Source organism: Cupressus sempervirens, chromosome 1 (assembly GCF_028749045.1).
Source record: "Cupressus sempervirens isolate cs-2001-9-10 chromosome 1, ASM2874904v1, whole genome shotgun sequence".
NCBI classification, from domain to species: Eukaryota; Viridiplantae; Streptophyta; class Pinopsida; order Cupressales; family Cupressaceae; genus Cupressus; species Cupressus sempervirens.
The window spans coordinates 383,952,467-383,980,372 of record NC_143118.1 but is presented as its reverse complement, the minus strand read 5'-3'; the positions used below and the strand labels follow the sequence as shown (position 1 = coordinate 383,980,372).

Below are 27,906 nucleotides of genomic sequence, written 5' to 3'. Positions count from 1 at the left end.
GGTACTTCAAAGTTCAACTTCATTTACATTTGATTGTTTTACATTTTAAGTTTTAAATTCAATTTTTAATATAAAATTTTATAATTTTAAATTGATGTTGAAATATGCTAGTTAAAATGGTTTTATAAATATAACAGGACTCCTTATTGGCAGGGGATGATTGATGCGGTTTCCATCTGTGGTGCGGGGTTTAAAGCCCCCACTGAAGATGAGTTGAGTGGCCCCCTCTTACTAGAAATGGTTGAGGAGATGAAACTTGAGTTGGAGGACCATAGAAAGATTTGGAGCCAAAGGGGGTATACCATTATGACGAATGGATGGACAAATAGGAGGAATAGGGCTCTCTTCAATTTTCTTGTTTCTAGCAAAGGTAATTCATCATCCTCTACTTCTCGAAGTCTAAAATTTAATGTATGATTGAATAACTAAAATTTTGTTTTATTGACTATTCAATGATAATTATTTTGTTTAATTTTCACTTTCAGGATCCACCAAGTTTTTGAAATCTATAAATGCTTCCTCACATGTCAAAAATACAAAATTCTTATGTGAGGCTATTGAGGAGGTCATAAGGGAGGTGGGGGAAGAGAATGTTGTACAAGTGGTGACTGATAATGTAGCTAATTATGTTGCTGCAGGTAAAATTTTGACTTCTAAGTTCTAAAAAAATTATTTTAGTTTTTCATTAAATTTTGAATATTTAAGTTTTTTAACACATCTAAATTTTCAATTGTTTACTAACTAATTTAAAATTGCTGCAGGAAAACTTTTGATAGAGAGGCACCCAAGAATCTTTTGGACTCCATGTGCGGCCTATTGCCTCGACCTCATGTTAGAGGATATTGGCAAGCTTGAAGGGGTGAAATCATGTGTTGCTAAGGCCAAAAATCTTTGCAAGTTCATCTATAATCATACCTTGGTCCTCAACATTATGAGGGAATACACGAAGGGAAAGGAGTTGGCTCGTCCTGATATCACAAGATTTGCCTCTTATCACACTAAAATGCTTGTTGAGTTCAAGGTTAGCTTTGAGGTGCATGTCTGTTGGTCCACGATGGAGTTCCTCCTCCTTTGCCACCACCCCTGTAGGGATAGATGCAACAAAATGCATTTATGATGAAGAAGGTTTATGGGAGCCATGTAATGAGACTGTGGAGGTAATTTAAATTTTAAAAGCTTAAGTCTTAAAATTTTATAAATTAATGTATCTCATACATATTTTTGTTTTATTTTCATTGTGCTACTTTGCAAAGTTCCATTATTCACCATTTTTTTTTTTGTTTAATTGTTTTGTAGATCACTGAGCCCCTTGTAGCCCTCTACGAGTTGCTAATGGGGAGAAGCCCGCTATGGGTTACATATATGAGGGCATGGATAGGGCCAAGGAAGCTATCAGGGCCAAATATGTAGGAGTTGAGGACAAGTATGACCCTATTTGAGACATAATTGATAAGAGATGGCAAAATCAACTTCATAAACCCATCCATGCAAGGGCCTATACCTCAATTCCGCATACCGTTTCTGAGAAGATTTCAAGGCAGATGAGGAGGTTCTTAGTGGCCTATGTGTTGTGATATCGAAGATGACCACTAATGCCACAGATATATTGCTTGAGATGGATGCCTATAATAATGCAATAGGGCCCATTTTTTCAAATCAAATTTGCAAAGAAGGTCGTACAAAATTGCGGTCAGGTAAAAATTGCAACTTAAGCCTTATACAATCTAGTTTCTAAATTTCTAGCTTTAAAGTTCAAATTTTGAAATGAGACTAATATTTTTTTCTTTTCCTTTTTTCAAAATTCAGATAGATGGTGGCAAATGTTTGGGCCTTCAACCAAAAACCTTCAACAAATTGTTATCCACATAATGAGCCAGCTAAGTAGCGCTTCTGGATGTGAGTGCAACTGGAGCATGTTCGAGCACATCCACTCGAAGAGGCGTAACATGTTGTCTATGGAGAAAATGAATAAGCTAGTCTTTGTGCATTACAACCTGCGCATTAGGACCGGAGAGATTTTGGATGGTGACACCAATCCAATTACTCTAGAGGAGGTTGATCCAGAGGCTGAGTGGATCACTGAGGCTATTGATCTTGTCTTTGATAATGAGGACCTAGGATCTTGTCTTTGTGGGTTGACGAGGCAGACAAAGAGGCTGAGGCCGTGGCTATGGCAGCAAAGGACTAGAGAGCTAGAGTTGTTCCTAGTGACACCTCACAGGCACTGCAGAGATTACAGTTGATCCTAGAGGCACCTCACAAGCTGATGCTATGGCTAATCAGTCATCTAGGACCTACCTTATGCCTTACTAAGAGGCATTTTATAGATTATACTAAGCCTGAGGTTGAGGTTGGGGATGAGGATGAGGATGAGCATGAGCATGAGGACTAGGAGCCATAGCTATAGTCTTGTTTTAACTTTTTGTTCAACTTAACATATGATTGGAATTTGGAACATTTGATGATGACTATTGATGTGTTGGATTTCATGGATTTGATATACATTTTGATGGGTTTTATGGATTTATCATTTTATATATCTATGATTCTATGTTTTACTTTTCTATTTCCTTCAGCTACTATTTAAATTTTAGTATTTAGCAATTTATCTTTGTACTTATGTAATTGATGTATGTTTGAGTATGTGCATTGTGATCAAATTACCTTCTATTTCATGATGTTATTGTGTATTTAAGCTTTATTCAATAATGGAAGCATGGAATGTTCTTTAAATCCTAAAAGATCTCAAAATTTTGAGGTTTTTTCAGTTTATCTAGTCACTGGCGAGTTCGAGCCAGGTCACGAGTCAAGTTATCCTTGCCGAGTCCGAGCCGGGTCCGAGTCACGTTATTTTGTTGCCAAGTCACTAGCGAGTCCAAGCCAAGTTACGAGTCAAGTTACCCTTGCCAACTGTGAGTTGGGTCCAAGTCGCGTTACTTTGATCTCAGGTAATCAATGATGCTAAGTCTCCCTCTCGGGTAGGGGTTCAATCCATAACTCCAAGCTTGTCTTCAATAATGTACAAACTAAACTTTGGCAAAAGGCTTAGATAAAATATTGGTTGTTAGGTCTTCAGTGATAGCATTCCAAGTATCCATCTATAGTTTAAGCATTTGCATAAAGGCTTTTTAGTCTACACACATGGAACTTATCTCATGAATCATAGTCCTTTGATTGCTACGATTCCCTGATCACTAGAGAATCCATCTGGACATGGTCTACTCCCTCTAAATAAATATGACCAAGATCCTCAAAAGTCAACTGAAGCATATTCTCTATTTGTTCCCTCTATCACAAAAGCATACCTTGATTCATAGTAACACAAGTGAATGTACTAAACTGTGGGTTTATCCTCAACCTAGGCAATGCCAAGCATTCAAGATGATGTGGTTCCTTTCTAAAGCTTCAAGTACAAGCATTAACCTACTGACATCTTTGTCCAAGGCTTCCTCTAATGAAATGCCATACGCCCTCTTGTTATAGAAGCATACTCAGAATTCCACTCATAGAAGATATCTTGCTCCAATAACCTCAACTTATCTAGCATGATCAACATATGACTAGGAATCCTCGATCCAAAACCACTTTGAAGCTACTATCATAAGCCTAAGTCCTACACAATATTTTGGTAGCATGCCTAAAGTACCATTCTTCTTTTCCTACAAGAACATCTCTATAGACAAAGGAGATCAAGGCAAATAGCTCTTACTGTGTATATATATATAAGAGAGAGACTACAATGAGAAAATAAACGTAATACTCAAGATAATAAAATACTTATCTAATTATTTTGAAGTAAATGCACATCAACATCCTTGATGCAAGTGCTCCATTGAAGGTCATGTATTTCAAATCGAGATTCAAAGCAAAAATATTGTTTCAGACTGCATTCGTGAAGCAATAGACCTTCCATATGTGAAATCAGAAAACACCTCCATATACGCATTTGTCCCATCTATCATTACGAAGGTTTCTAAAATCCTTCATTTGTGAAGTAAACACAATCTCAAATTTGTTTGAGAGACATCTCCCCTTTTAAATGTAACTCTTCATAAGTGATGAGAGTAATCCTTCTAAGCGGTCTTCTTCGTAGAAAACTGAATAGTTTTTAATCATGATCCTTGTCTATATAATTATATTTGCTAGAGTATATAGTCTGCCAACTATATCATTTAAATAATCATAGATTCTCTTTGATCACTTTAAATTCTTCCAAAGATAGAGTAGGCCACAAATTAGTATTCTCTACTTTGTTAACTAACAAGGAGTTGAGAAAGGATTTGTTGAAAGCTTAAAGCTTATTATTGCAAATGTGGTAGATCAAGAGAGAATGACAAAAGTTGTTTGTGCTAAGGATATCAAACCCAAAAGACGATCCTTTGGGAAGGATATTCATAGAACTCCAATCTCTCAAAAGGTAAAATCTCTATAATCACAATCCGTAAACAATGAAATCTTCCCCTTTGCACAGGTCTTTGCAATAGCTACACCATTTTGTCAACACCAAAACATGACCAAGGTGCAAATATACATTGCCCAACTTCAATTGCGCCAACCCTTGATTTTGGATGGATAGCACAAAACATTGAAGGATCAATAAGGCCCATAAAATAAGGAATCAACTCAAGTTCTCTCGAGTAAATGAAATATATCATGCCGTCTTATTCTAACAATAGATGCAGTTCAAACATAACTAAGAATTTCCAATAAGATTCATGCCAATAGATTGATTGATTCTCTATGAACTTTTGCAATCATGGTGGTCACAACTATCTTCAATCTCGCCACCATTTTGTGAAGTGCTTCGAGTTTATACTAATCTTATCTATATAGACAAGGATCTTTTCAATAATGGTAAGGGCCAAATGATATATACGAATAGTAATAGTATACGAGATTACTAGTCTTGAATACCAAGTTAAATTTTCAAAATTCCATTAAACACATGAAATCTCATTGCTCTCCCAACATAGACGAACATCAATCATCTCCCTTGAACATTTTGATATATATTGATATGCTTAATAATATTCACTTAATATTTTTCTTGATGCATATTAAATGTGTGCCCAAATTAAAATTGTAAGAGCCCGATATAATAATAAGGTTGGGGCATATATCTCCCGCAATATAGAAAAAATATATTTCTAAGCCCACTACAGAGGCATTGCTCAAAATGATACAGATGCTGAAATTGTATTTCCATGCTAGGTGTCTATTATTTGTGATGATAAATTTGCATTTTATGCAACATTTTAAATCATCTTTCCTGCTGCATTTAAATGTGTTCTGGCTATACATATTTGAATGTGTTTTGTCTATACAATTTTTGTTATTGCTTGTCAAACGCTCGGAAGGTACCACTCCTATTCCTTTAAGAAAGTGTATTTTAGAGAGAGTTATTTGCCACCAATTGCTTATCCACAGTTCCTTCCTCATTGACTATCACAGACACAATCTTCTCACAGCGCTCCTTCAATGTTTCCAAACTTAAGATACCAAGGTGATTATTTGAATGTATTGTCCTCCTGCCATGATCCGAACTGTGACTTGCATAGAAGGTGTTGTGAACCAAGCATAGAGGATGACACACAAAGCGTACACATAAAGCTAGTTGGATAAATCCAACCTCCCACCCCATGGGTTGAGTCTTTTAAGAGTATTGATATTGATATACACATAGCACCACAACAGCTAGGTCACATGCTTTTCAAGCACTCACCCCCACTCTTCACCCTTGGCAAGGCATGGCCAGATGATGACTACTCTGAAAAAATCAACATGTCACCAACAAGGCCTCCTCTACCAGGAAATGATGCAAATAAGGTGACACGTGTTGTGTGAATCTTCTAGTTTGCCTCACAATTGCATATAATTTTCTTATATATATATATATATATATATATATATGTTGCTCTACAAACTCTCAATCATATGTATCCAAATCTTGTGTTTATTACTTGAGAATACCCTATGGATGGATTGTTGATGACAATTGTAGAATATCAAAGCATCACATTACTTCAAAGACCATTGTTCGATCTTTAGAGGGCAGTACTATGATATCATGTTTGCTTATCAATATCACAGGAGTGCCACAGACATGAATTATAATTTTTATTACCCACAACAAATCAGTTACTTCCTCCAATTATTCATAGAATGATTGTCATGCCATGTATGAGATAAATAATATATTATTGTTGTAATAAATCTGGCAACGTTTCAGAATTGAAGAAATTTGAGACCTAGCTCTAATGTTATGTTAAACATAAAATATTGATCAGATTTAGATTTAACAAATTTTAATTTTAATTTTAATTTCTCTCTCCTAGATGCATAATATTATGCTTTCCACTTGAGATGGTATATCTCTGTTGTAACTTGTAGTAACTCTTATTGATTTTACTATGTTTCAAGTTACTCTTTCAACGAATATGCATATGATACAAGGAGGCTTGTCTCTCGTAGAGATGTGTCTCTTTTCAATATCTTAACTCACATTAGTTATTGATTTAACATACATGTCAAATGATATTTGCTCAATGTATTATCATGATTATAATATATGATAATAATATATATATATCATCTAGATAACATACATTCATACAACCATCCATCCATCATGCATACATCCATCCATCCATACATACATACCTACTTATTATCAATAATAATAATAGTGCTCCATGATAATAATAGTGAAGGATAGATATCAAAAATTTAAGGTTGATAAGCCATTCAAACATTTGATTTCATCGATTGGAATCATCCAATCAAAGCTACAATCATTAACAGATGGCACTCCCTATTGCCATGTTATTATTTTAGGATACCGATCCGTATCAAAAGGCAAAGGCTTCCGCATCGGATGCGGGATGCTTTTGGAAGCCCTACGGATGTTGTCCAGAAGCCAGCCACAAGCTCTCGAATGGGTCTAGAAGCTAGACTGGCTTCCAGACACATTTGGGAGCCTGCAGCTGGCTCCCAAATGCATCTGGAAGCCAGAGAGCTTGTGGCTGGTCACCGGCCAATATCTATAGGGGCTTCCGGACACATCCGAGAGCATCCACGAGCCCAACAGCCAGAAAAGTGAAAAAAAACTAGGATACCGATTCGTATCAAAAGGCAGAGGCTTTCGCATTAGATGCGGATGTATGCAGGACGTATCCAAAAGCCTTGCAGATGCTGGCTAGAAGCTATCTGCAGGCTCTTGAATGCGTTTGGAAGCCAATGTGGCATTTCCATGGGACCCCAGCCTAAGGATCATACATAACCACAGACTCTTCATGAGTAGCGTAGCTTCCATCAAATTACTTTAATTCTGAACAACTTATATAGTTGTTATTTAACATAGCAATCACTTACAGTCAATTGCAACAAGTAGTTCACATGAGAAATGGAAGTGTTGAAGCTATATCATTCCCATTGGTCTTCTTGTTGTTATTGTCTATGCAATGGAAATTCCACTGCAATCAAGATCACCTTCCTTTGTTCAATTAAGGCATTAGTATCCTAACCGAGCTTTGGTTGATGATGTTATGGTGTGGACGACTTCTAACCATGTTCAATAGATATATCATTGTTAATATAAGTATAATGTTGATTTATGATTCTAAGTATTGTTTCTATGTCAACATGCTATTATGGGTTATTTCATCATTATTTATTATTTATTATTTTTATTTAAAATATTATATTTATAAACAAATTATGTTATAATATTATCGTATTCATATTATATTATATTAATTATATTCTTCTATTATTATTAAATTTTGTTTTGGAAGGGACGTTACACAGCACATACATCACGACCTTACTCAACCCTTTTCAGCAAAGACAGGGAGTTAGAAGTAGAGGTAAATCCTCCATGGCCTCACTTAATCATTTCTTGGTTGGACATCAAAGGTAGAATATCCTAAAATCAAATGCAGGATGAGTCTTTGACCACAAGAGGAAAGTTTTAGGTACTCTGAAAACTTTGGTCAACGTTAATGGCATGTAGTGTCTCCTATGTTTCCATCTTGTTCCATGGTTTTTTTTATTCAAGATACGTGTGGTTTTTATATGCGATATTTGCATGATGAGAAGCATCTATTATTGTTCAATATTTTGGTTGCTAGTATCTTAGTTGCGATAGATGGTTAGTTTATGTTATTGTATTTGATCATATCCGCATGTTAATTCTAGTGATGTGACATGATGCCTTGTCATGATATCTGGATTATTTTTTATTGGGGCCTTTTGATTCATGATTATCAGGATGATGTTATTGGACTCCTTGAATTATATATTTTGGTTGCTAGTATCTTATAGTTGTGATAGATGATTAGTTTATATTACTGTATTTGATCATATCTGCATGTTGATTCTAGTGATGTGACATGATATCTTATGATGATATCTGGTTTATTTTTTATTGGGGACTATTCATTCATGATTATAAGGATGATGTTATTTGAATTGGATATTTTGGTTGCTAGTATCTTAGTTGTGATAGATGGTTAGTTTATGTTACTGTATTTGATCATATCTGTATGTTGATTCTAGTGATGTGACATGATGCCTTATGATGATATTTGGTTTATTTTTTATTGGGGACTATTGATTCATGATTATAAGGATGATGTTATTGGACTCCTTGAATTGTTGTGCCTTTATGTTGTAGATATATGATTTATTTAAATACTTGTAATTTAAATGTAATGATAGGATGTGTACTACCATACCACACAATTGCTATACATTTTGCCTTTTGTGTTGGTAAGAAGTGAGATGGAGTCGTTCGTAGTCACTAATTCATGAGATCTACACGATATATGACTCTCCATTGTTCATTATCATGTATTCTATGTGCTTAGACAATTTATATCTTGAGCATCTACACTTAATGTTTAATTAGCCATATAGTTGACTTTATACACCCATTTGTAGCTAATGTCCTTCCAGGTGGAAGATCGAAGGGGATTCAAGTGCTGATTTTCAAAAGACTGTAGTTTTCAGCCTCCATAGCTCATTCCCACTTAGTATACCTTTAGCCTCTAAATTAGTTTGAGGCTCATAAACACTACGCATGTTAGCCATAAGAGCAAAATTAACTCTATTTTGTTGTTTTCCTTAGCGTCTAGCTGATCTACCATCAATGAGCTCATCATCATGAGTACCTATGGGCTTTCCCCATCATTTAGGCCAGAGAGTAGAAGTGCCAACATGTGATTTAGGAGGAGCAACTAGAGCTAGGATGGCTAGAACAAGTTCATCAAGATGCGGATAAAAATATTCCGGAGGAAAGTTGGGTGGTGCAATATGATGCCTAAGAGACTCCATAACTTGAGAGTCATAGTCATCTAAATCCTTCCCATTAAGTGGATCTAGAGGAAGACAAACACCCATATCCCTAGCCATCAATGGCTGATCCTCAAGGCTCAAAATAGAAGAAGATAGCTTAGAAGACCCTTGTTCTTCATCAAAGACAACATCCCGACTAAATATGAGACAATTAGAGTCTACAACAATAAGCCAATATGGTTTGTGAGGTTCACTGTATCCTATAAACATGGTTTGTTGGTACCTCTATCCAGAGAATAGAAGCACCATCATCTGATTTGGGAGCAACTGGGCCTAGGATGGCTAGAAAAGGTTCGTCAGGATGTGGATAAAAATATTCTCGAGGAAAGTTGGGTGGTGCAATATGATGCCTATGAGACTCCGCAACTTGAGAGTCAAAGCTATTTGAATCCTTCCCATAAAGTGGATCTAGAGGAAGATGAACACCTAAATTCCTAGCCATCAAAATCTGATTCTAAGGGCTCAAAACCAAAGAAGGTAGCTGAAAAGACCCTTGTTCTTCATCAAAAACAACATCCCAACTAAATATGAGACAATTAGAGTCTACAACAATTAGCCAATATGGTCTATGGGTTTCACCGTATCCTATGAACATGAGTTTGTGGCTCTTACAATCCAATTTCGAGCCAAAAACTTTCAGGTGACTGATTTTGGCCTTCCTACCACAGCAGTCTTCTTCAAGGTTTTTCTTCTTAATAGCTAGTATAGGAGACTTGTTCAAACAATGTACAGCAGTGGAGATTGATTCTCCCCAAAATATCTTTAAAAAACTCTTCTATTTTCCAACATAAACCAGGCACCATTACAGTGATTGTGTGGTTTCTCTGCTCAACAATATCGTTCTAAGGGGTGTAAAATGTGGTAAGCTAATGCTCGATGCCATGATGTGCACAGAAATTGGAGAAATCAAAAGAGAAAAATTACCCCCCATTGTCTGACCTGTGAGTTATTATTTGTTGACCTGATTTTTTTTCTACTAAGGCCTTATTTTTTAAACATGCTAACCACCTCTAATTTTTGTTTAACAAAATACACCCACATTTTGCGACTAAAATCATCAATAAATAACAATAAATACCTGGACCGACAAACTGAATAAGTGTTCATTATCCATAAAAATCAGCATGAACGAATTGCAATACCTTCAAAGATCACCAAGTATCAGCATCCGAAAATGCAGTCTGATGCACTTTCTAGCCTGATAAGTTCCACAAGCTTCATCATTCTGAGTCTGAATCTCATGTCAACCAACAACCAAACACTCCCAAACCAGCTGAGAGAGATAGTGTGTGTTCAAATATCATTGAATAACTTTTGGTTGTCTTAGCATGCTCCTGAGAATTATCAATGTCAACAAGTCTGTAAAGACCATGTTCCTCAAGACCCAAAGCAACTATAATACGAGTCTCCTTATCAACAATGCTACATTTGTGCAAACTAAATATCAAATCCAGTCAAGGAGAGTGTCTCATAATCTGACTAACAAAGACAAGGTCAAGTTCCATGTCTAGAACATAGTATACATTGAGAAAAAATAAATTCCTCCCTCTAAATTGAATTTGCATGATGCCCTCTCTGACAAAAGCATACTCTTCTCCTCCAAAAAGAAACTAAATAAATGTATGGTGTGGAATTTGCGTGATGCCCTCTCTGACAAAAGCATACTCTTCTCCTCCAAAAAGAAACTAAATAAATGAATGGTGTGTAGTCATTGAACCAATCTCGACAATGAGTGAAGTGTGAAGAAGCACCTAAATTGATGTACCAGACAAATGACTTAGTGTGGTCTATTGGTCATTTGGCCATAAAAGCATAAAAGGAAGACTCTTGCTCAATGTGCTCAGGTACATCAGTCTTCTGCTGAGACCCATCCTTACTTCTTTTGTTCAAAGCCACAAGTGTTGTCAATGGTCTTTCTCCATGTCACCATACTTGTGGCAATGATTGCGATGAATGTTATTCTTGGAGTTGTCCTAGGATTGACTGGGGCCATTCTATTGAGGGGACTGACTTTTCCCTTTGTCCTTAACAAAGGATGTTGTTGTGAAAGCCTGATTTGTGGACAAACTAGCGTTGCTACTAAGTTGTTATCTCCATCAATCTTGTTGCAGAAGTTTAGTGCAAAGATCTAGAAACTTCAAGTCAGCTTTAGTTGAGGTAATGTTGAGCATCTCAATTAAGTGCTCGTAAGACTTCAGTAGACTTTTCAAAGTGTCGTCTTCCATTTCTTCTTCCTCCATCTTCCAAACAATTGCCTCCAACTAATCATAGGTGTCCTTGATTTTTGTGAGGTTATTCTGCAGAGACATTCTCTCACCCATCATGATTTACAAAACCATGTTCTTCAGAAAGAACACATGGCTCTTATCGAACATTTTGTATAAGTCCTTCAAATGATCCCATGTTTCTACAATGTCTTGCCTAAGGGTACATAAGGGACAGTTGATTGTTGGTGACCAACAATTTAATGAGCATCACAGCTTCCTAATTTTGCTCATCAATTTCCTAATCTTGACCTGAAATTATAAGACGAGAAGACTTGCCCAAAACAATCTGGTCAAGGCACCGATTCTCAATAAGTCACCATTTGCTACTTCCAAGTGTTGTAGTTGTCATTGTTGAACTTTTGACTGCCTTCAAAAATTATGTTGGTCAAAGATGTCATTTTCATGTCTTTCAAGGGACAAAATATGAGGAAAACACGAGATAGAAAACTAGCAAAATGATGGATGTTAATTGCATGAAACACGAGGCACATATTCCAATGCATAGAAAATAAAAGGTTTTGAAACCCTAGCCACTATCACAACTGAAACCCTCTCTGAATAAAAAAAAAAATCTACAAATATAGATCAGCCTCAGAAATCTTTAAAAAGAATGACAACAAAAAACTTCCTATTTTCACTGTTTTGAAGGACTAGAAAAAAACATGAATAAATTTGTGTCTAGGGTGCCACATGTTCTACAAGGCTGCGATGCAAGGAAAACACAGTTACAACAACAAAAACACAAAGAAGAACAACCATAGATAAGGTCATGCAAGCCAAAAAGCTTGGTCACAGGCCAAAAACTAGTGACACAAGCAGACAAGACACAATCCATTCCAACTCCAAAAAATGCTAGAATAAACCTGTGATTCTTAAAAACAGTTCTGTAGAAGCGAACTCCATAGAAAGACATGACACTGAGGTTGCAATTTGGAAGAGGAAACTGCTCGTCTTGCAGATGCTCGATGCATAGAAATGTGCAACAAGGATTCTATAAAACCCTTCGTATTTTTCAGACATTTAAAAGATACAAAGAAATACAATGTTAAACAAAAGCACAAAAACCAAGGAGAAATCTCACATGAAAAACTCACGAATTGTAGATCTAAAGGTATCCCGCTCTGATACCATGTTACAATGGTAATTGTGTTGGATTATTCAAAGAATAAAGATGTACATCTAGCAATTACAAAGACAATGTTTCCTAAAGAAACATTTGTTCACTGACAATGGAATTAGAAGGAATCTAGTCTAACTAAGATTACACTAAAAATATATTATTGATCATTAATGATAATGAATACTAGTATTATTCTATAATATATAAGAATCTTCCCATCTAAAAATAGGCTTCCAAAAGCTTGGACAAATACATTAGTAAAAAACTAAAAGAATTTGCATCAAATGCTAAAATTTAATCTGAAATCTTAAAAGAAAAAGGCTGAAGAGTATCTCATGAACAGGCACAAACAGACCCAAGGCTGAGGAAATTTGAAAAAACAAAACAATATACTTAATAGGTACCTATTGAGCAAACAAATCGGGATTCATAAACTATGCAATACCTGAGGAATGATATTCTTCTCCATTGCATCTTTAAAAAGAGGAGGAGGAGGCAGATCAAGTCCAAGCATAAGGAAAGGCATTCTACAGACTTCTCTGACCACATTTTCTGGACCTGTTTTATCCTCAACACTAGTTTCTTTTTGTTGTTTCTCCATGTCTTCTTTCATCTTATTCCCTTTCTTGTTTTGAATCTCTTTCACTACCTCTAACTCACCCTGCTCAAATAAACATACCATACAAATGAGCATAAGAAAATAAACAAATATTCTTCATTAAACATTATGAAATTTCGAAACTTAAGGCCTATGCTTAATTAAGTAAAGAACCTGGAAACAGTTGTAAATGATGCTGCTCTCAGATTTCTTTGTTCCTCCAAGGTCTGAGTGAAGGGTATTTAAAAGCCAAGATATGAACTCCACAGGATCTGACTGCAGACCAATGCGGAATCGCTTCTTACTGGCTACCATAACTGCTTGTAGAAATTCATGGGGACTCACCTGCAAACAATCCCATAAAACAATCATATCATTCATATATCCCATGCTGTTTTTTATGTGGTAATTTGGTAAATCAACTCCAAATACCTGTCCCTTGAAATTTCGAGTATGCCATATTTTCCTTGCCAATTCTCCAAATCGATGAACAAGAGGTGACTTGCAGTTCTGATAATTTTCAGGAATAAGAAAAAAGTTTCTTAGAGGAGTAACCCGCATTAGTGATTGAATGGTTACATTGAGAAAATCAGTTTCCTTGATGTTGTTGAGACCCACCTGAAATGCATTCATTTAAAAAATAGTTGCTTTTACGATCCAACCTCTCCTAAAATAACGGCTTAGAGTCTGACATATTTGCTTCTCAAATCCAATCCACAAGATTTGAAGTTACCATGCCAGGTACATAATCTGATCCATCAAGTGCCCTAGACCATTGCTTATTTGTGTCAAGTTGCTCAACCTGATCCCTTGAGAACCTGCATTATCAAGCATGACCTAATGGCATATTACAATAACACATTCTTGATATCCCTACAACTACATTTTATCAAACTTGATCTGCAGAATTAAATCCAAAACTAGCAATAATAAACCCAGCTCAAGCATAAAGCAAATAAAATCTGTCTTTTCACTGCATGTTCTCAGATACAACCTAGCAAGCAAAGAAAACAACAATAAACCACAGATTGAGAAAAACATCCTAAAAAAGCACCTATCGAATTTGTCATTCGCCTTAACAAAAACAATAAGCTGCAAATATAAATACAACCACCTGAAAAAATAATTGCATTTTAACATATACAAGCATGTCAAAGAATTTTATTGAAATACTACCTAAATGCAATCAGTGTATCAAGTAAAACTTGAATGCATTTTCATTGTTCAACAAGGTAATTAATTACACTAATCATTTGTATCTTCAACCACAAGCGATGCCCAAACTCCTGGTCTCTATACTTGAAGCACTAACTTTTATAATGCCAAGAAAATATTATTCATGATCACTGGAACCCTATATAACCATATTCGTCCAATTTGCACAGTTTAGCATGTATCTAAGGAAGTTAAGGTTGTAAAACAACTTTCTACACTAATTTGGAGAGGGTTATACAAAATCTTTTAGATCTCTACAACAGCTACAAAACTAAACGGAAATAAACATGCACAATTATTTATGTGCGGAGAAACCTTTGGGGAGAAAAACCTCACACTCCAAAAGCCGCACAATAAATTATTCAAAAATCAACAATAGGATACCATATATTTATAGAGCAAGCTCCTCATAACAGTAACACCAACCAAACATCTAGAGATAACTAAACAACTATAAGACTTACACTCAACCTCTATCTTAGGCACCAAATATATAGGAGATACAATACATGAAACCCTCAAACAGTATTACAAAACCATGAGCTAAAACCACCCATAAAGTGTTGCCCAACTTATCTTGGGGGTGTTCAAGACTTGTTTGTTCTATGAAGATCATAATATGATGCCCCTTCAGTAATTTCAAGTCCATTGATAGTTTGCTCTTTTTTCTGAGATTTATCAACTTTCTCCTCTTAATGGTCTTGAACATCTGATTAGAAGGAAAAATCTATTCCTCTATTGGATATCATTTATTTCAATGGCATTCAAGCCAGTAGGATTGGAATCATCACTAAATGCTTGTTGAGGGCAATTATTCTTAGGATTTGGGACAGGCTGAGCTGGTATTTGAGGTTGATTAACTTGGTCATTAGTTACATTAGGACCAGTCAACAGTGGTGGAAATTATGCCCAAGGGCACTTGGCTCCTTGATTCTGCCATGGTTGATATTGTGCTTGATTATGTTGCCACTGTGGTTATCACCATGGTTGATTCCATTGACATGCCATCCACTCTGGCACTCCCGATGATATAAGAGGTGGTTACATTGGCATTGGAGGAGTCCATTGACTTTGATTAGGCCAAGTATTCATAGCCCAATTCGCTCGAGGCACACAGATTGACTTTGATATGAATTATATATTGCATTTTGTTGTCTTTGTCCTATATAGTTCTTCTACCACAAGTGCTTTCTTTAGATGACTCTTTATTTCTGGTATAAGACTGTATGTGCTTGTTGAGTGTGACCTTTCACATATTTCACAAATGTCAGCAATGGTTTAAAGGGCACTCTCTCAATGAATGTTTCTACTCCACACTTAGTTCATTAAACAACCAAGAGTTTTGTGGATCTTCCATCAGGCTGAGTATTAAGATGCAACAGTATATCTGTTTTCAGGTTTGCAACCTCTTCCATTACCTTTGACACATCAGGAGATGAACCTCTATTTCTCCTAGAACCTGTAGTTCCTTTGGCATGTCAGAAGAGGAACCTCTATTTCTCCTGGAACCTATAGTTCCAACTCTAGTCCCAGAGTATGTTATGATCTTGGTGGGCGGCCTTCACTAGCACCTCGGGGTTTTGGTGCAATGGTTCCTATCATGTGGTATTAGAGCCTCCACCCAAGTTCAAGTCTCAGAATGGGTGGCAACATCAGCATTGCAGTGTTCGTCTAGGGCTCATACGGCCAAGGGAAGGCCCACCGTATGGGCGCACATACAGCCCAAAATCTGGACTGCGGAGCATGGTGGGATGTTATGATCTTGGTGGGCGGCCTTCACTAGCACCTCAGGGTTTTGGTGCAATGGTCCGTACCATGACTAGTAGGCGGCCTTCACTAGCACCTCGGGGTTTTGGTGCAATCGTTCATACCATGACTGGTGGGCGGCCTTCACTAGCACCTTGAGGTTTTGGTGCAATGGTTTGTACTATGTGGTATCAAAGCCTCCACCTAGGTTCGAGTCTCAGAGCAGGTGGCAACGCCGGCGTTGCAATGTTCGTCTGGGGCTCATATGGCCAAGGGAGGGCCCACCATATGGGCACACATCCAGCCCAGAGTCTGGACTGCGGAGCGTGGTGGGATGTTATGATCCCGGTGGGCAGCCTTCACTAGCACCTCGGCATTTTGGTGCAATGGTTCGTACTTGAGGACTTCCGACAAATTTCCGCTATCTCATCAAAGGTGAGTTTGTTGATATCTCCTTTCCCAATTAAGTTTAAGGATTCTCCAAAATTATCATTGATATCTCTCAAGAAGATAACCTTACCAATCTTAGTATCTAAACCATTGGCACATCTCTCCTATGGACCAATTGAAATCTATCAACATAATCTTCCAAGCTTTCATCTTCCATCTGTTTCGTGCAAGCAGTTCTTCTTTTCTATCTCTTACCTGATAATAATCTTGGTATTTGTCCAAGATGTTTACCCGTTCCATGTTGAAATTGTGTTTACACCTAATCCCATTAACCAACGCAAGGCTGGTTATTTCAAAGTAGAGGGAAATAACTTCAACTTCTAATTAATAGTGGAATAATCATATGTTTGACACAGTAAATTAAACTCAAAAAAGAATTGGTCAGGGTCCTCATAAGTCTTTCCTCTAAAGGTAGCAAGAACAGAAAGCGAAATATTTTACACAAAAGGCTCATCATCTCTTCTTCAGATAAATGGGATAAAAGAATGTCATATTAGGTTCTTCAGCTATATCATCTATTTTCTCTTGTTCTTCAAATTTTGAAGTTTGTGTTCCTGAGTTTTGTGACTCTTCTAATGAATCCTCCCGATGTCTCTGGAGAAATCTACCAAAAGGGTCTCTAGCTCTTGTCATCAACATTTAGAAAATAGTTTCTTATCAATACTAAGGCTTCAAAATTTATGGTCGCTAGATCTTGTATCACTGGAAATGGTGCCAAAGATGATGGAAGAGGTTGTTGTTGTCACAATACTCACATCATTTCATTTACACATATCAAACTGGAAGTGTCTAGAGTTGTCTGTGATAAGGTTTTTTTTTCAATTTGGGAGGGTTTTGCTTTAAGTGTTGTGTATCTTTTGAACATATTCCATGAGAAGCTATAAATGAGGTCTTCTAACTACAGAATTGTAAAGCTTGACTATCACTCTACAGCTTGATTACTAGTAATTCTAACGACACACTGAATCTATCTCTAAATGCTACTTCCTAATTGATTAGCTTGAACTGAACATAGCCCCATAAGAACAGTTCATGAAATCATCTATCCTGCCACACATTGCATAAATGATATTTAATCTAGTTCACAATTGCTGAAAATAAACTCTAATTCTATTTTGCATTAAACAAAACTAGATTATGCTTGCATTAATGAAATGAGCACACTTACTCTTAGAGCACACATTGCATTAAAGGTGAATATAATTCCATGATTGAACTCAACAAAGCTCCTATCTAATCTCTACTAGTTCAATCAACTTTAACATCTATTAAAATCGCTGCTGGAAAAGGAATGAAACTAATTCTAGAACTTGAGATTAATCTAATTCAACGTCTATCAAAAACAAACAGAAAGGAGTAATATTTCTAACCTGATATGCAAAAACATAATAGCCATTAATGTATGACTACTCAAAGGTGTTGAAATGAAATATTGAGAATTACAATCTAATGGACAAGAAAGAAATAGCAAAAAAAAATGAGATCACTTTCCTTCAGAAGAGCAGATCGTGTTCTGCCTCTGGAAGGATCATACAACACCAAAACTAAATCAACTTCTTCAAATTTTTCAATTAAATGGACCCCTAAAGGAGAGTACACCAGAGTTTCCGAGTACTTTTTATGACTTTAAGGTTCTGTTCTAGATTCTTTGGTTGTTTGTCATGTCCTTCATACCAAAGACTTTATGTATTTATGTGTTTTGAAAGACTTAAATGCTACATAATCATGCTTATATATTTCATCTCAAGTATGGTTACACTTATATAGCAATATACGGAGTTAAACGCGACGAAAATACCACTGGATGCTGTGTATATGGTTATATGCTTACTAATTGGTTTTAGCAGCACTTGGTCAAGATGGACAGTCACAATTCCTGCAGCCATTGGCCATGCAGGGTTGAATTAGTCTCATGAGCTTGAGTATCTCTACTGATCAATCGATTTATGAGATATCAAAGACTTGTTCTAGTTTCAAATTTCAATTTCTTGGTAGATAATAAACTCGTTTATTATTTTTTATGACAAATATGGAGTTAACAAACTAGTTTAAACTGATTAAGAGTTGCAGTTCTTACCGGATTGTTCCTTACAGTTGATCTGTCTTTATGGTTTGTAAATCTTTATCCTAGAATTATGAATAGTGTGCAGGTGCAGTGGAATGTTTCAAAGAGATTAAAGATAACGAAATAGAAATAAAAAGGGTAAATGTAAAAGCGAATAAATTAGTTAATCTTGCTCCACAAATCCTCAATTACAGACCTCCCACTCCGGTATATACTCGTTATCTCAATGAGTGGTTCCAAGATTTCAATTTATATCTGTATTGTAATTTGCCTTATTCCATGGTTACTCTTAGGGAGTATTTTAACATTTTCTAGAATTCTACGATTGTGCTTCAAAATGTATAGTGTGAATTTTATTTGCATAATTTGGTTGTGCCTTACAATTCAAAATGGAATCCCCTTCCATATTTCGGAGATCTTCAGGTGAAAGCAGTATGATCTTATATGCAAAATGAAGAAAACAAGGGAATTCAAGCTGAAAAGTACAAATAAATAGAAAAATCTGCAGGATTGGGATTGTGAGCTGAATCAAGGAATCCTGATGCAATCCACAGTAACTGGTTGATGTTGATGAATTAACCAAAAGTTCAAATACATGTACTGTAGAACAGAAGGGGCAGTTATGCTATGTTCACATGAATGGTAAGATCGACTAGCAAGAATGTGGTTGCACATGTGGCACACAGGTGGCAAAAATTATGTGTAAGATCGACTAGCAAGAATGTGGTTGCACATGTGGCACAAAGGTGGCAAAAATTAACTGATGAAACGTAAAGAACCCCGTTCCCTTTTAAATATCATGCTCAAATTCGCAAAGTTAGTGTCTACATCAAGTTGGCAGAATAGACATTGCTTGCCTAGCTCCCTTTACTTTATGTTTGACGTGTTTTGAAAGACTTATATGCTACATTATCAGACTTTATATTTTACCCCAAATATGGTTATATGGCAATATATGGAGTTGAATGTGATGAAAATATCATTACACGTTGTGTATATGGTTCTCTGTTTACTAACTAGTTTTTGCAGCACTTGGTCAATATGGACTATCACAGTTCTTGTAGCTTTAGGTTGTTAAACTTCCTACAGCCATTGGGCAATGCAAGGTTCAATTAATCTCATGGGCTTGACTAGCTCTGCTAATCTATTGATTTATGAAGACTCCGAAGACTTGCTCTAATTTCAGTTTGTTAGTAGATAACAAACTCGTTTATTTTCTGATTACAAGTATGAAGTTAACAAACTTGTTTCAACTGATTAAGAACTGTAGCTCTACTAGGATTGTTTCTTACAATTATGCTGTCTTTATGATTTGTAAGTATTTCTCTTAGATTCGTGGATAATGTGCATGTGCAGTAGAATGTTTCAAAACATTTGCAAGTCCTATATATGTAAGCTTTGCATTATTGTAAATATACTGCCTTTAAAGTATAGAACATTACTATAGTTGAATCTGCATACCTATGTATTTTGTTGTGATGCATCTATAAGCAAATTGAGTATTGATCAAGTTCTTTCCTTCTGTTAAGTTCATTTGGAGTGTACTTCGGGGGCTGGGGGCCACTTGAGGTACATTTCCTTTGTATTTCATCTATGCTTATAGAAAATGTTAATTTTGTTTAAATCTGTTATTAGAACCCGCTGAGGAAAATACTGTTTGAGTCGCATGTTTCTATTCCTGTAGCATCAAACAACACTGCTTGATTACTAATGTAAAAGTTCAGTTTGTTTCTAGTTTACACATTATCCAAATCTCCAGTTTTATTCATCATTAAGCTAGTACAGAAGCTATCTAACTAATTTCATGATAAAGTTGATTACAGTCTTATAGGAGAATAGGTAGTCATTTTTCTGTAAACTTCCTTTCGATACTTAAGTAGTAGTCGATAGTCATTTTTCTGTAAACTTCCTTTTGATACTTAAGTAGCAGTCTAAGTGAATCATGCTAGCCCATTTCAAGGTCACGACCTGAGGTTGAAAAGTTAAAGGGTTCTCAAGTATACACTTTACATTTGAGCTGATAGGCTTATTAGCTATTCCGTCACAAATGGATAATGGACTCCATAAAGAGTAAGGGCAGCTTTTGTTATGTGCAATCAAATGTTGAATTTAATCTATTTATCAAAATATATTCTATGGGAAGGTTAATGTGCACTGCAAGCTCTGAGGAATGCAATCCCTACACGTTGGACTGAATCTGCACCTTATATGCTTGGAAATTTATGGAACTTTAGTGAATGCCAGGGAAATATTAATAAATTTCCTCGGCATTCACCAAAGTTGCACACATTTGAAATTTAGACTATATATCTTTTAAGTACATTAAATAAAAAGAGATGGAATGTAATGGAAAGTGACATGCCTTAGTTTTGAGATGATAACTGGACCTGTTAAGCTTTTTTGGCTCAAAATGAGGAGCTGGTTGATCTACAGATCTATGAAGAAAAAACTTGAGGTGACAAGGTTCTTAAAGATGAAAATAGATGCACTTGGAATGGCTGCATCATTTTGATAGAGATAAAAAATTGCAGTTCTAGCAATATACTTAAAGATAACCCACTTTAGATGTGATGGAAAGGATCAGCTTCTATACAACATGGCCAAATCAGGAAGGAATTTGCAGCCTGGTATGCAGCTCAATCTTTGAATTTCAACAGCAAATGTATTTTTTACAGTTAACAATTTTAAGTATTACATTTACATATAATGCTCTCTCACCCATGGATGATTCTATGACCTTTTGCATATTGTTTATGCAAGAGCAGCTAAGAAGATATATATCATTTTCTACATTGTAAGATGGCATGGATGCTTCAGAAAATAAATTTAAATAACATACAAGTAAGATGAGCCACTGTAAAATCGGTAAGGGAAAGAATATTGTCTTGGACAATAAGGCATCAGAATGTGAAGTAGATGATAAATCCAACCATTATAATTTGGAACTTATGACTAGAAAGAAACTCCATATTTTAGAGGAAGGAAAATATGGTGTGGAAGAATATGAGGGGTAAGTAGAGGCATTAATATCAAAATTGTCAATACTTGGAAAGCTAAGTCAAATAAGCCATTTAAATGATATGAGGAAAATACAAAAAGATAGTGCTGAAACATGTAGCTTTGGTTCAGACAATAGCTCTGATTGTATGAGAATATACTCATGTATATGTACATGTCGATTTGATTTGAATATCGATATGTATATATGCATGAATATAATCTGCATTATTTATGGTGATCGCAGCATTCAGAACCGACTGTGCATATAATTATCGTGATTATATCTGAGAATGATCTCAGTAATGATTGTATTTATTCTGATCATTATGATTGCTTTGGACTTAGTTAAGTCTTGAAATCATTAGTTGTGTTATGACTAATCAAACGGGTGTGACCATACCACCGATCGGGTGTATCAGTGAATGGTCATGTCTCCATTTGGAGACATGCCCATTCACCCATATACTCGACCAACCTTGTATAGATATTGTATGCCACCCGATATTGCAAGCATTGAAATTGATTAATGCAAGCAGATCGGAGGTAGTACAGACATCAAATTTGAAGGAACTTGTATCTCATATTTGCATTGAAATTATACATATTGTGGAGCACATCAGATCCTTCATTTGCAGAGATTGTACCTGAAATAATAACATACATTCTTCAGCACTGTCAGAGAAATCTGTAATAAACTTTACATAGTATCAAAGCAAGGCTAAAGAAAAATTGTATCAAGTTTATAAGGATCAGATTTCACTTTAAAATAACAGTCTATTCTCTCTACAAAGATGACAAATGTATTGAGATTCAAACATCACCTTGCAAGTGCTGATAACTTCGAATCATGGAAACTTTGCATAATGATGTCGCTAAAAGAAAACAAATTGAAATATTTTGAAAGAGAGGACAAAGAGGAACCTAAAGATGATCCTGAGAAATCAGAATGGACCGAGAAAAATGAAAAGGCCATAACGATAATTGTGAATGTTGTTCGAGACAATATAGTACCTATTGTGGCAAAACATACAACAGCATATCGTATGTTTCGAGCTCTTGAAAATGCATTCATAATCAATAATACAGGCAGAAAACTAGCTCTTAAAAGGCAAATATATAATGTTAGCATGAATAAAGGAGAAACCATAAATGCGTTCTTTATGAGAATCACAGATTTGAGAGATCAATTATCTGCACTTGGTTATGAGATTGATAGTCAAGAATTATCCTTGATAGCATTAGGAGGACTTCCAAACTCCTTGGAATCTTTTGTATAAGGTATAAGTGCTAGGTCTAAAATCCCAAAACTAGATCGCTTAAGATTGGATTGTCTTCGAGAAGAATCGAGATTAATGATTTAGGGAAAACACAAAACCTCAGATGAAGACGTTCAAGTTCTTAATACAAACTCTCATAAGAAGGGAAAGAAGAAGAACAACAAAAGGAAAATAAACTTTCATGGAAAAGGACAATCTAAACAGAAGAAAAACTTGTCCAAAATTCAATGTTTTAGATGTGATCTATTGGGACATTATGCAATAAATTGTCCCAATCGATCTAAACCTCAAGCATCTTTTGCAAAATCTGATAAATCAAATGAAGGACATGAATTTGAGAAATATGCCTTCTATTTAGCATTGTCCAGCCAAATCTCAACAAAATCTAATACATGGATAGTTGACAGCGGATCTTCAAGACACATCACTGGATATCAGGATAACCTAGAAAGAATGCAAATAGAAACAGATGAACGAGTTATAATTGGTGATGATTCTGCACATTCCATAAAAGGAATTGGGACCTGCACCATAAAATTGAAATCTAGAAGTTCTATTCAACTTTCTAGAGTTCTTTATGTACCAAGTATTAAAAGGAATTTAATATCTATATCTGCACTTGAAGATGATGGTTATAGAATTGCATTCATGGGAGCTAAAGTACTAGCATGGCCTAAGAACTCAACCATAAAGAAGGCTCTAACAATAGGAGTGTGACAAGGACTTTTATATGAGCTATGCACTAAGACAAACCTTGCACTTTTACATGAGACCTCAGATTCACATGAAATATGGCATAGAAGATTAGGACATATCAACTTCCGTGCCCTAACATCAATGGAGAAGTTAGTAATCAGAATGCCCAAATTAAGCCATATTCACAATGAATCATGTAAAGGTTGTGTCTTAGGGAAAAACATTAAAAGGCCATTTCCTCATAGTTTGAGCAAAACTAAAGATGTGTTGGAACTAGTACATTCTGATCTCTGTGGACACATGTCTATACCATCAATAGGAGGGTTCTTGTACTATGTGATATTTGTTGAACTTTCAAGGAAGACATGGATATAATTCCTTACGTGCAAAGAATCTGAAGAGATTCTCTAAGTTTAAAGAATTCAAATCAATCACTGAGAACTCCTCCGATAAGAACATTAAAGTTCTAAGAACAGATAATGGGAAAGAGTATACTTCTGAAATATTTAAAAAGTTCTGCAAACTCACCGAGATTAAGAGGGAGTTCACAATTCCCTACAATCCTCAACAAAATGGAGTTGCTGAAAGGAAGAACAGAACTATTATAGAAGCTGCTAGGGCTATGATTTTTGATCAAAACTTGAGTATGTCTTTTTAGGCTGAAGCATCAAACACAGCAATCTTTATTCAGAACAGATGTCCTCACTCATATTTGGACAATAAGATCCCTGAAGAAGCATTTTCTGGAAAGAAACCTGACATCAGTCACTTAAGGATATTTGGATGTCCTGTGTATGTTCATGTACCTAAGGAAAAGAGGAAAAAGTTAGACCCTTCCGGAAGAAAGGGTATCCTAATTGGATTTAGTGAAACAATAAAAGCATATAGGGTCTTCATACCTGGACAGAAACAAATAGAACTAAGCAGAGATGTCATTTTTGAGGAAGACGTTGCTTTTAAAAGAGCCAAAACTTTTGATGAACTAGATACATTTTGATGTATCTCAAGAAGAGGCTCTTGCTCCTAAGATTCAGAGGGAGTACCTAGAAGAGACTTCAAATGAAACTGAGATCCATCCTGAGACTCAAGAAGAGAGTTTGGATCATTCTAAAAGACCACTTTGGGCAAGAAAAATTATACAGGAAGAAGATGGATTTGCAGCACCTTCAAGGACTTTTCGAGAAAGCAACAGACCCAGAAAATTGACATACAATGCTTTCACGTGTGAGAGTCCAAACCCTAAACCTTCAAGTAGTTTTGAAGCACTTAAACATCAAGCTTGGAAAGATGCCATGGTGGAAGAATATCAGTCTATACTAAAAAATGATATTTGGGGCATAGTTCCTAGACCTAAGGAAAAATCTATTGTGTCTTCAAAATGGCTCTTCAAAGTTAAGTATGTTGCAAATGGCAGCATTGAAAAACATAAAGCTCATTTTGTGGCTAGAGGTTTTTCTCAAAAGGAATAGACTTTGAAGAAACTTTTGCACTAGTTGCCAGGTACACCTCTGTTAGAGCTGTAATAGCCATTGCAGTAGCCAAAGATTGGAAAATCCATCAAATGGATGTAAAAACTACTTTTCTTAATGGAAAAAAATCAAGCAGGAGAAGTATATCTAGAACAGCCAGAAGGGTTTGTGACACATGATGTTGCCTCTTATGTATGTAAATTGAAGAAGGCTCTGTGTGGATTCAAACAGGCTCCCCGAGCCTGGTATGAAAGGATTGACAAATACCTTTTAAGTCTTGGATTCACCAAGAATGTGGCTGATCCAAATCTTTACTTCAAGGTAACTAAAGGTGATATGCTAATTCTAATTCTTTATGTTGATGACCTTCTGATTACAGGGGAAGAACATCTCATTAATCAGTGTAAGAAAGATTTAGCTTCTGAATTTGAAATGGACTTAGGAATTCTTCATTACTTTCTTGGACTGGAAGTTCATCAAAAGTCTAGGAATATCTTTCTACACCAAAAGAAGTATATTGTTGATATTTTGAATAATTTGTAATGTGGGACTGTCGACCTATGTCTACACGTATGGAAACCAACTTACACAAGCTAAAAGAAGCAAGTGCTGAATCCAAACTAGTTGATCCTACTTTATACAGACAAATAATTGGGTCCCTAATGTATCTTGTAAATACTCGACCTGGCATCTACTATACTATGAATGCATTGAGTTAGTTCATGTGTGAACCTTGTGAGATTCATCTTGTTGCTTTGAAGCATATATTAAGGTATCTCCAAGTTACCATTGGGTATGAACTTAAGTATGACAATACCAACTTGGAGTTACATGGATCTGATTGGGCCGGAAGTGTGAAAGACTGGAAAAGCACATTAGGATGTTGTTTCAGCTTAGGATCAGCTACGATTTCTTGGATCTGCAGAAAGCAAGCTTCAGTTGCTCAAAGTTCTACTGAGGCAAAGTATATTGCAGCAGCAATGGGAGCTTGAGAAGCAGTGTAGCTTTAGAAGTTGCTTTCTAACTTATTTGGTGAGCCTATGAAACTTGACACTATTCACTGTGATAACCAAAGTTGCATCAAGTTATCTGTGAATCCGGTATTTCATGATAGATCCAAGCATATAGAAATTGCTTACCACTATGTAAGATACATGGTGGAAAGAAGGGCTATTCAATTAGAATATATCAATACAGGTGATCAAACAGTTGACATTCTTACCAAGGCACTTCCTAAAGTGAAGGTTGATCATTTCAAAAAGAAACTTGGCTTGGTTGAAATGTAAGTTAATGAGACTGAGCCTCAAACCTTGTAAATTTGTTTTATTTAATGAAGATGTTTAAAGTGTAAAATCTTTTGTCATATGTGTGACTCTAGACTCATGGGCCTACCCTATGTTCAGTATTAAAAGGAGACAATCTTTTATATTGAAATGTTGACTCTAATAATATAAGGTGACGAAATTAAATTATTAGATTACTATTATGATGAATATCATGTGACTTGATATTCTTGAAAATCATAATAGTTAAAAGAGCATATTGATGGATATCATGTGACTTGATATCTATTGAAGATCAATATGTTTAAACTCATGGTGTATATCATGTGACTTAATATCTATGGATATGCCATGGAAGATATCATGAGACTTGATTTTCTTAAAATATCTGGAGGATATTACTTCTTATAATGAGAAGAATTTATATGCACTTTGTCTTCCCTAGCTAAGAGGGAGTGTTGAAACATGTAGCTTCGGTTCAGACAATAGCTCTGATCGTATGAGAATATACTCATGTCTATATACACGTCAATATGATTTGAATATCGATATGTAAATATGCATGAATATAATCTGCATTATTCTTGGTGATCACAGCATTCAGAACCGACTGTGCATATAATTATCGTGTTTATATCTGAGAATGATCTCAGTAATGATCGTATTTGATCATTATAGATTGCTTTAGACTTAGTTAAGTCTTGAAATCATTAAATGTGTTATGACTAATCAAACGGTTGTGGCCGTACCACCCATCAGGTGTATCAGTGAATGGTCATGTCTCCATTTGGAGACATGGCCATTCACCCATATACCTGACCACCCTTGTATAGATATTGTATGCCGCCTAATATTGCAAGCATTGAAATTGATTAATGCAAGCATATCGGAGGTAGTACAGACATCAAATTTGAAGAAACTTGTATCTCATATTTGCATTGAAATTATACATATTGTGGAGCACATCAGATCCTTCATTTGCAGAGATTGTACCTGAAATAAAAACATACATTCTTCAGCACCGTCAGAGAAATCTGTAATAAACTTTACAGGTAGAAGATTGAATCACCCAATAACAGAATTTTGGTGAAAGTTGGAACAGACTGAAAAAACATAAGATGTGTGGAAGAAACCTCTCAAAGATTGGGTTGAGTTCAATTGTGAAGACACTGCCAACAAATATCTAGGATTATCACTAGGTGAAGGATCCTTAAAGGTGATAACTGATCAAATCTGTCAACATTTTCAATGTCCTTGAGGCTAAATAAAAATAATAGAACAAAAGGACAGCTCCCTCAATAGGAATAAGAATAGCGAACGAAAATGGACGGCAAAAACTTCAGCTGAAACTGACTCCATGCTGATT

The 27,906-nt window shown here is 35.8% G+C and overlaps 1 protein-coding gene across 1 annotated transcript in view; it reads right to left on the bottom strand.

Annotated features, from left to right (window-relative positions):
• LOC149577885 (uncharacterized) overlaps positions 1 to 27,906 on the bottom strand; it is a 91,217-nt gene that overhangs the window by 52,767 nt on the left and 10,544 nt on the right. Inside the window, exons 3-6 of the mRNA XM_089826260.1 lie at positions 14,073 to 14,157; positions 13,772 to 13,957; positions 13,514 to 13,684; positions 13,187 to 13,402 (exon numbers count right to left, since the gene is read on the bottom strand). Coding sequence (XP_089682386.1) covers positions 13,187 to 13,402; positions 13,514 to 13,684; positions 13,772 to 13,957; positions 14,073 to 14,157 — 658 coding nt within the window. The remainder of the gene's footprint in view (positions 1 to 13,186; positions 13,403 to 13,513; positions 13,685 to 13,771; positions 13,958 to 14,072; positions 14,158 to 27,906) is intronic.